Source organism: Gekko japonicus, unplaced genomic scaffold, assembly GCF_001447785.1.
Source record: "Gekko japonicus isolate JY-2015 unplaced genomic scaffold, Gekko_japonicus_V1.1 scaffold137, whole genome shotgun sequence".
In the NCBI taxonomy this organism is placed as follows: domain Eukaryota; kingdom Metazoa; phylum Chordata; class Lepidosauria; order Squamata; family Gekkonidae; genus Gekko; species Gekko japonicus.
The window spans coordinates 1038436-1048485 of NW_015174276.1; the positions used below are offsets into that span (position 1 = coordinate 1038436).

The following is a 10050-nucleotide window of genomic DNA, read 5'->3' on the forward strand; positions in this document are numbered from 1 at the left end:
CAACCCCAGAATCCCTGCTACCTGTGTAGTCCACAGGGCAGGCCGTGGCTGAGAAGCAGAGCGTCTGCTTTACATATAGAAGATCCCAGGTCCACTCTCTAGCAGGTGATGTGAAAGCTCTCCACCTGATACCCTGGGGGACCCACTGCCAGCCAAAGAAGATAATAAAAACCTTGATGTTCCAATGATATGATTCAGTAATGTGTACAACTGAAGAGAATATTCTGTTCAATCCTTTCCTCTCCAGTGAACTTACATAATACTCTTCTTCATAGTCTTCCCACCCCTCCACCAACGCTATGAAGATAACAAGCGACCTCAAAAGGTTGCATTAAGGATTAAAGCAAGATAATATACATGTGAAACACTTTGAGCTCTTAAAAGAAAAATCAGTGTATATGCAGAGTTACTCCAGTCTAAGCCAGTTGAAACCGATGGCCGTAAACTGGAGTAACTCTGCGTGGGATTGCACTGTAAATGTCCCGTTCCTTCTGTCTGTTCAGCACCTCCCTTCAACACAATGGTCGCATGCCGTAGCTCTGTGAAGGTTTCATGTATAAGCTGCGGCAGCCTTCTTCTGTGAACTGGAGGGTGCTGTTTGCGCATGTGAGGATTGCCACTGAGTGTGTGGGTCACTCCCCTTTGTAGCAGATTCCCCCAGCATCCACTGCCCCCCCCCCCACCGTGCACGCATGTCAGCATCTGCTTGTGTGCCGGAGCTCCTTCCCCCTTGCAGGGCAGCAAACACATGTCAAGTGAGATAAAAGCCATCCCCTCTTGGCTGCCATCCTGCATTCTTGTTAGAATCTCTTTTTAAGTGCTTTGCTACTGCTGCTTTTGTGTGTGGGGGCAGACACTCACCTTTTTGTTCTCTTCCCTCCCCCCTATAAAGATGAAGCCGGGATGTCATAGTGAAGTCTGGAGTCAGCTGCACATCCACCCGGGCTGACTTCAAGTCTTTTAAAGAAACCAGATACTGAATAACTTGCAGCTGCCAAACTCCCTTTTTTTATCCATTACTCCCCCCCCGCCTCCTCCCAAAGGGAAAACACAAAACGGATTATCTCGATACTAACAGCAGTATCCAGTTCCTCAAGTCAGGCCAGAGGTTCCTCCCATTTATTTTGTTCTGTGTTGTTGTTGATTGATAATAATGATGGTGGTGATGGTGATTTGGGACCAAAGTACAAAATGACATCAGCAGACCTGTTTGTTTAAGTCTGTGCCTGCCCCAAAACAAGTATAAAAAATGGAGGGGTGTGTGTTTTAAAATAGGTCTGATTTTTAGAAATGTTTCTGCCTTTAGGGTGGGGTTTGTGTTTTTTTTTTAACTTAAAAGGCAGTATAAAAATATTGTAAATAAATGGAGCAAAAGGGTTGTGTGATTGGAGGTGCTAAACTCTCTCATTGTCCATACCCCTCTCTTCCTCCCCCATTTCTCTGATCAACCCCAATACCAGAGGTTAATGTAGGGGGCAGAGGAAGCTAAGGGAGAAGAAAGCACGGGGTGGGGGGGAGGTTCCAGCTCCCACTAGTCTGCCTGCCTGCCTGGCTGCCTTCTCTCCTCTGCAAATTGGGCCTTCCTCTGCTCTGTATGCAGTTGCAAGCATTACCTGCTTCTAAACAAGTGTATCTGCTGACATCCTATCTAGTTTTCTCTAAAGCTGCCACATCTGAATTATAACTACAAATAAATATCTATTTTACAGCTTGCCCCAAGGAGGGGGGAGGGGGGAAATGCTAGCCAAGAGTCTTCGCACTGAAAAGTCTTTCCCCTCAAAACGCCATCATAACCTACAATTATTTCTGTTTGTTATTAGTGTGCTAAATAATCTTGGAGAGGGCGTTCCTTTTTGGGCAACAGCAGCTGCTTCTGGAAGCTTAAGAAAAAGCTCCCGTGGATTAGATGTTTAATGCAAACCACAAGTGTATTCTAGCTGCCAGATAGACCACATTTCAAATAGTAGCCCTGTTAACCCTCATCCACCCATCCCTTTCCACACAGGAGAGTATTCTACTCCTGTTCTTGCCTCCCCATCCCTATAAATGTAATCCTGCAAACTGTCTTAATTATTTTGGGGAATCAGAAGGACTGTGAGCTCCTTGAACCATGAAGGATTATTTGTTGTGTCAGGTTCTCTTTCCAGGAAAACAAACATACAGGCAAGAAGGATCCATCAATAGCTATTGACCAGAATTAAAGAGCGGGATTGCGCAGTGCTATGCCACGACTACGTTCTCAGGAATAGTGTTGTTTAAAAATAATAGTCCTCTTAGCTTGTTTTAACAGAAAGAGAAATGAAAAGTGAACCAGCAGCAAGAGTTCCTATTAAAGAACAGAGGATCCTCCTCCTCACTTCTAAAAGTGCTCGTGAGAATCATTTCCCAAGTAGAATCTCCACTTTCCAGAGAGACTCCATCCATCTTAAAACAGGACAGATGATCCCGTTCTGGGAAGAAATTGAATCCCATGGGAGTTGTTTCCGTTATATGGGGGGGAAATAGAATGTGAGAGGGTCGGTAGGGAATAAGAAAGAAACCACTGAAAGCCATTTTTGTAAATTATCACGCTAACTCCATTAAATGCAGTTCTAATGGGGAAAAACAGGGTTTGGTTTCCTGTACAAGGAAGCGGGATGTGTGAACAGCACAGAAGTGAAGTTACTTGCCTCTCGGCACTGCCAGGGTTCTGATCTGTGATGCTAGGATAGGGTTGCCATCTCCAGACTGGGAAATCTGGAGATTTGGGGGCGGATCCTGTGGAGGATGGAGTTTTGGGAGGGAAGGGAGGTTAGCAGGAATGTGAAGCCATAGAGTCCACTCCAGGGAAACTGATCTCTGTACCCTGAGTTGTAATTTCAGGAGAACACCAGGCCCGCTAAAGGTTGGCAACTCTAGGAGCTACTTTAAAAGTATAAATACATCTGCCCGTGGGTATTGAGTCCATGCATCTGATGAAGTGAGCATCCCTCTGGAATTATTAGGAATTGATCAGTTGTACTATTCCTTGTACGTTTCCACCAGTTTTTGACTTAATAGCTGATTAATATTAAAGCAAAATTACCAGCAGGCTGGAAGATTGAAGGGTTCATTTTTAAAAGAAGTCATTTTTATATTGATAATGTGTGTTTCCATTTGCTTTTTAAAAACTGGGTGGTTTAGCTGCTTCCCAAATGAGAATGTATTTTCCCCCTTATATGCTAAGTGCAGAAGAAATGCCTCTAAATGTACCTCATACAACGTTGGGTGGGTTGGAAAGAAAGAACAGTGAAAAAGTGGTTGGGTTTTGTTAATCCCAAAGTGTCCTTTTTTTAAAAAAAAGATCCTATCATCACTGTTCTTGGGCTGTGGGAGGAGGGTGCTGGGAGGGGACGTCTTGTTGATAACGCCCCAGTATGTTTTCTGCTGTGATGACTCATGGTGTTCTCTCTTGTCTTTAGATACCAGCCTGTTGATATCATTCAACCAACCAATCATGTATTGCCAGCCTCATTCGGGGATTCTGATTGGTACTTTGTCACAGGCATCTCTCTTACCTCCACCAATGAGTCCTCACGTAGAAAACCACCACAGCATGACCTGCAGAAACAGGGAATGCCAGGTGAATATCTTGACTCTTTTTTTTCTTCTGCGTCTTTGTGAAACTCACAGGCCGCCGTGCCCTCTTGTGTCTTTCCCCCTACCCCTCCCTTTCTCTCTCCCTCTTCTAGATCACGAGCTGCTCAGACAAGAGCTGAACAATCGTTTTTTGGTTCAGAGTTCGGACAGGGCCGGTGCTTCTCTCGGCCCGGTGCCGCTGCTGAGGGCGGAGTTCCACCAGCACCAGCACACCCACCAGCACCAACACACCCACCAGCATACATTCACTCCTTTTCCACCCAGCCTGCCCCAGATGCCGCCCACCGCACCTCCCCTGGTGCGTACCCCCGCCCAAAATGTGAGGATAAGTAGACCACTGGGGGTCGAAAAGCCTGCCAGCTCCAACCCACTTCAAGACGGATGCTCAGAATTGCTCTTCTTCCCCGTGTTAGATAAAGTGTCCCGTTCTAAGAGGACGGTTGTTTAATGTACAAGCAATCCAACAGCACCCTTTTAGAATTAATTTTTTTAAAAATTCAGCATGAGCAGAGTTCCTTCTCCCTGAGCCCCATCTCAAGTGTTAATTCTCTCAAGGTCTGTTTCCAAAAAAAAAGTATCATGTAAATGTAAAATGGTCCTTTGTTTTCTTCCTCTTATGTGCTTTGAACAGCTGACATAGCATGTTTCTGACTAATAATTTTAATAGGGGGAAAAAGTTGATGTTGACTGCTTTCTCACACACAAAATATGGCTGAGGCAATAGAAGTTTCCAGTGCAGAATGTCCATGTTGTTTCTCACTTGCCTCCAATGTTGCCATAATATTTTGCCTGTTCTGCTTTGTTTTAAATATTTCTGGTCCGCTGCCGTTCAGTGCAAGTGCCCCCACCCGGTCATGGTTTTTGTGAATATAAATATTTGACTGGGCAGTCCAAGAACCGATAGATGTTTATCTGTTTTTTTATCACTGACCATGGTCTAAAGTTTAATGTTTGCATACAACACGAGTGAGGGACCTTCGTCAGGCTTGCGGGTAGGTTCACGTTGTTTGTGCATAACCTCCCACTCACCCATGGCAGTAAGCTCCACCCACTCGATTCAAAATGTCATAGCATGTCATTGCTTTAGCCAAAGGGGAGTCATTGGACGGAATATCAAACCCGTAGCATGGGCCACATCTTGCCAAAAAAGCTATACTTTTTTTTTCATGCCTCTTTGTCTTTTCAAGATTTATCATGATAACGTTATATGTGGTTTACCCCTGTTTGCTGCTGTTATAAAGTGCTGAACTCGGAAAATTCTTCAAAGTACCTTTTTTTGTCCTGGCAAGGCAATGTTTATTTTTATTTTATTTTTTTTGTAGACTGCATGAAGCTTTTCCTCCTTTCAGGAAAAAGGGAGGGAAATGCATTATCCTTTTCTCTTGCAGCCAAAGAACCGACATTCCAAAACAGCATTTTGGGGCAAACTCATGGGAAATGACATTTCTTGCTTTTCGTTCCTGCTGCTGATGGCATGACGAAATTGTTCGTTTCTAATCCGCTTAGCTGCAGAACAATGAGAGCAATATCTGCCGCCCCCCATCCCTACCCAGGTGTTTGAGCACAGTGCAAATACTTTCCTTTCATTTCTCCCGCCCCTCTCCCCCCCTTCTGCTGTGTAAAGCAATCTTAGAACTTTTCCTTGAAGACCTGGCGAGCTGTTTAAGAATCTTGATATCTGATCTCGAAAAGCTCTATTCCCGCCCACCCACGCCCTGTTGATGTCAGGCTTAAAAGGTAGAAACAGCTTTGCCCTGCCCTCTTTTGTTGTATTTAAGCTCCCATCTCCTTAGGTTTCTCTAAATAGGCTTGTGTTACAGGTCCAGGCCAAAATCCAAGAACAAAAGCAACAGAATACCTTTTCTTAATACCAACCACAATGACAGAAAACGGTGTGTGAGCTTTCGAGAGCTCTTAACCGGCTGGATTTTTAAAAAGGCGGGGAGAGTGTTTCAGGCCCTGACCCAAAGACCACTTATCTATATCCCGTGTTAGAAGGCCAGGCAGATTTAAATGGATCAAGTGGTGCTGGGTAGAGCTGGGATCAGGTTGCGCCTTTTGGCTTTCTGGAAAGAACCAGTGAGAATGCCGGCCTCTGAATAAAAATATAAAAAGCAGTAGCTGATCAAATGTCTAGCACCAGACAGAACACACGGATCCCTTAAAAAGGCTGGGAGCAGAGGGAAAACGTGGTAGTCGGTGGGCTTATTAATCGGAACGCCAGAGCGGGCGGCGTTGAAACTGCCAGCTGCGTGTGTTTTAGTAATTTATGGTATTTACACTGGAGGGTACATGACTCCAGTAATAACTGTAATTAACACAATTGCAAATCTGCTCTCCTGTATGGAGGAAGAGCATACAACAACAGCTGGCTTGCCAAATGAGTGGCATTTCAAAGGGGTCATTGCTTACCGTCCCCGAACACACCTCCCTATTGCTTAAGGCTGGAATGCATGCATTCTTCAAAGGGCATAGTAAGAATACCAATGGGACCCAGGTCAGACGCATGGTGGGGGGAGTTAAAAGCTACACAGTGCACCAAGATACAATGCAAGGGATGTGAGATACCAGGACAAAACATAATGCAGTTGTGAGGCTTTTATGTGTCTGTATAGCGAGGTTGCCCTGACCTGGATGGTCCAGGCAAGCCCTATATCCTCAGCTCTCAGAAGCTAAGCGGGGTCAGCCCTGCTTAGTATTTGTATGAGAGCACCAAGGAATATCAGGGTCACTATGCAGAGAGAGGCAATAGCCAACCACCTCTGTTTGTCTCTCACCTTGGAAACCCTACAGGGTGGCCGTAAGTGGGTTGCAACTTGATGACACACACTCAAAATAGCAAGGTTGCCCAATTTTTCCTTTTTATGCTTTTTTGAATGCTGAGCTTGGTTGAGATCGAATAGTAAAAATGGGACAGGGAGCAGCAGTCAGAGAAGGACCGATGTAGGATAAAATGCCCTTGAAAACCAGAGCAATTCTGTGGGGAGACGTCTGGGCATGGGCCTAGGCAGAGACCTGTGGATTCAGTGGTGGATTTACCAGACAATTTTGAGCAAGTGGTCTGTTGAAATGGGAATACCACCAACATTCCTTGCAGAATTGTTCTGGACCAAAGTTACCAAGATTGTACAAGAACAAGTGGTAGGCAAAGGCAAAAGAAGAATACCAGTGTCCCCCAGAGGAACAGGATGAAGTTAGCTATTCCAGCTCATAAAGCATGTAGTTCAACATCAGATGTTTGGAATTAATTAGGATTTTAATCAGAGGAAAAACTTTGGTGATGGGGAAATGTTCTGCTAGGTGTCCATCTGCAAATCTGCAGGTTTCAGAAGCCAATGATGTATGGAAAATATGCAGGTGCTCTTCAAACACATACACACCAGCTCTGTGTATCATGTCTGGTGAAAACATGCTTCCATTGTGCTTAAACTGCATTCCATATCTGTAAAGAAGGGAACTCATTACTGTCTTGTTTCTCTTTTTCTTACAGTTCGACAAGTATGCTCCCAAACTCGATAATCCTTATTTCCGTCATTCCAACGTGAGTGCTCTTGCGGGTCTTTGGTTTTTGTTTTTGTTTTTACTTGAGCTTGCCAATGTTTTACTTAAGTGTATTCAGCATAGCAAGTTTCTCTGGGAAGTTTCAGTCTTTGAATTCCCCCCTCCCCCATTTATTTTCCTTCTTATTCTGTCATAACTTTCTAAAACAATGAAATCATAAACTTCTTTCCAACGGTTCAATTTCTTTCAACTTTTCCTTCATATTTCCCCTTTCTTTCTCCATTTGTTGCTGCTGTTTTCTTATTGCCATTGTAAACTCATGTCAGGGCTATACCATTTCCGTCTGCAGATGGTTGAATGCTTCCCCCATACAACTGAAAAACGCACTATCCTGCACATAGAAATTGAGCATATCAGGAGAGAAGCTAAGCCTTTTGACATCTTGTTATATATATATATACAGGGAATTTTTTTTTTGTATGAAGGAGCCACATTTCTTCACTTGTGGTCTCTGTAGTAGGTACAGCCCTGACACAGGTTTCCCATTTCAGTTTTACCACCTCAGTGAGTACTCAGTCTGAATTTTCCACCACTTCTGTGCATCCTTTGTTCAGATTTAGAAATTGAAATGCAACACAGTAGTCAATTTAGGAACTAGCCAATTCTAAATAGAACAACTCAGTTTTGTGCCATGATTAAAAAGCTGTCTGCTCAGTAATGGGAACCAAATTGGCATCTGTCAATGATGCGTTTTCATCCTCAGCAGAACTTTGCTAGCTTATTTGTAGCTTTTGCCAAATGATAATCTGGGAAACACTTCTGTAGTACTGCTGTTCCTTAGTAGCATCCATATCCTATTACTGTCAGTTTATATTTGTATTTCCTTATTTATTCTTTGGCCGTAGCTCACCTTGTTTCAAGAACTTCATTGCAAATGGGTTGCTGTGTTCTGCATTTTTCTCCAAACAAGCACTGTCATATTTTATTTTTCATTGTTGTCCTCCAAAGTGGGTTCAGCCTTACCTGTTTTTGTTTGTTTTGTTTTGTTTCCTGAGTTCCCGACATGTTTAATCAGTATGCATCTCCCATAAAAATGTTGAACATTTATGGACCATGAACAGAGAAATGAGTGGAATCTTACTCAGTGGCCCATTTTTCTATGGAGATGGATGAAAGATGGGGGTAGCTGTGTTAGCCTGTCTGTAGCAGTAGGAAAGAGTAAGCATCCAGTAGCACTTTGAAGACTAACAAAATTTGTGGCACAGTATGAGCTTCTAGCTCATTCTAGCTGTATCTGAAGAATTAAGCAGTGACTCACGAAAGGTTATACCTACCACAAATTTTGTTAGTCTTCAAAGTGCTACTGGACTCTTACTCCTTTTTTTCTAGGACATAGTGGTTGGATCCAGCAACGTGCAAGTAGAAAGAGACTTAGCGCAGTTCCATTTGTGCAAGATCTTTTACAACACCTATCGCTTCCCTTTCTATATATTATAGTGCCCAGAAATTGGTTGCATGAGATCTTCTGCAAGATGAAACGCAAGTGGGGGATATTGATGACTTAGCACAAACCCCTACCACTGATGTTTCTTGTTTTTCTGCTTGCACAGTGTCTTCTGCAAGATGAAACGCAAGTGGGGGATATTGATAAGTTTGAGTTAGCACAAACCCCTACCACTGATTTTTCTTGTTTTTCTGCTTGCACAGAAGGTGGAAATTTGTGCGGGATCCAGCCCAATGACATTTTAGGCACGCTCTCTTCTCAGCCAACTTGTGAACCTTTTCTCCGTCCTCCCATAGCAATTGCATCTGGCCAGTTCTAATCATCCATATGGAGATGCCACTGTTACAGTCTATATGTCACTGTAGAGTCTTCTATATTTACTCCCTTCTTCTCTCCGGGTAGGAAACTAGCTTGTAGACCGAAACAACCTCTCGGTGGAACCAGAGCAAACTCCTTCTCACCTTTAAAGCTCAAACACAACTATGTTGAGAAAAAGCCACAAAAGCATTTCCACGCATTCAAAACATTTAATGGGAATTGATATAAACAGCTGGTGCTGTGTTGGTGTCAAGAATGACAGTTTAGAGAATCAATAAGGGCACACCTTTGGGTTGGGGGTTGTTTTTGGGGAGCCGTTTTATCATGGTTAGGGATTCAGACGCTTTGGAGTGAGCGGGACCCTGCAGCCCGTCTTCCTGCTAAAAGACAGCGCCAGAATCCCAGCTAGTCAGCATCACCCTTGCAGTGCGTGCCTGACAGCACACTTATCACCTTTCATTCTCCAGCAGCTCCTTTTATCAGCTGCTGCATCAGAAGCGGCATTCTGGGACCGCAGACTGTGGAAAATTAAAAGCGTGTGCTGATAATAGTGGACTTCATGGCTGGCAACTGTGATAATTACCTTGTAACTGGGAGGCAGATAAAGATTAGAGATGCCAAGCAGGCTGCTTTCACACTCGCTAAAGTGACATGTTTTGCAGAAGGGCCATAATAGCAGCACTGGAGAATTACAGCAGAGGCTAATTTTCCCCCTCTTGTGAAATGAAGCAATTTCATTCATGTCAAAAGAGCATCCGGTATGACACGGGCCTAGGAAATCTGCAACAGATGGGTCTTTTGTAGGAAGGCACGCATAAGAACTCTTCCTGAAGGACTGGCAAACCTGCTCTTGAAGACGGAGCGTGGTCTGACTCAGGTGACGTCCTCCTCAAGCCAAGCAGGACTGAAGCTTGGTGTAGTGGTTAAGAGTGCGGACTCTCATCTGGGAGAACCGGGTTTGATTCCCCACTCCTCCACATGCAGCTGCTGACATGACCTTGGGTCAGTCACAGTTCTCTCAGAGCTCTCTCAGCCCCACCTACCTCACAGGGTGTCTGTTGTGGGGAGGGGAAGGGAAAGGGATTGTAAGCCGCTCTGAGACTCCTTTG

General features: G+C 44.2%; 1 protein-coding gene across 1 annotated transcript in view; it reads left to right on the forward strand.

The window, feature by feature from the left end:
* FBRSL1 (fibrosin-like 1) overlaps positions 1-10050 on the forward strand; it is a 197846-nt gene that overhangs the window by 153404 nt on the left and 34392 nt on the right. Inside the window, exons 7-8 of the mRNA XM_015423778.1 lie at positions 3441-3601; positions 7109-7159. Of these exons, the coding sequence (XP_015279264.1) occupies positions 3441-3601; positions 7109-7159 (212 nt within the window). The remainder of the gene's footprint in view (positions 1-3440; positions 3602-7108; positions 7160-10050) is intronic.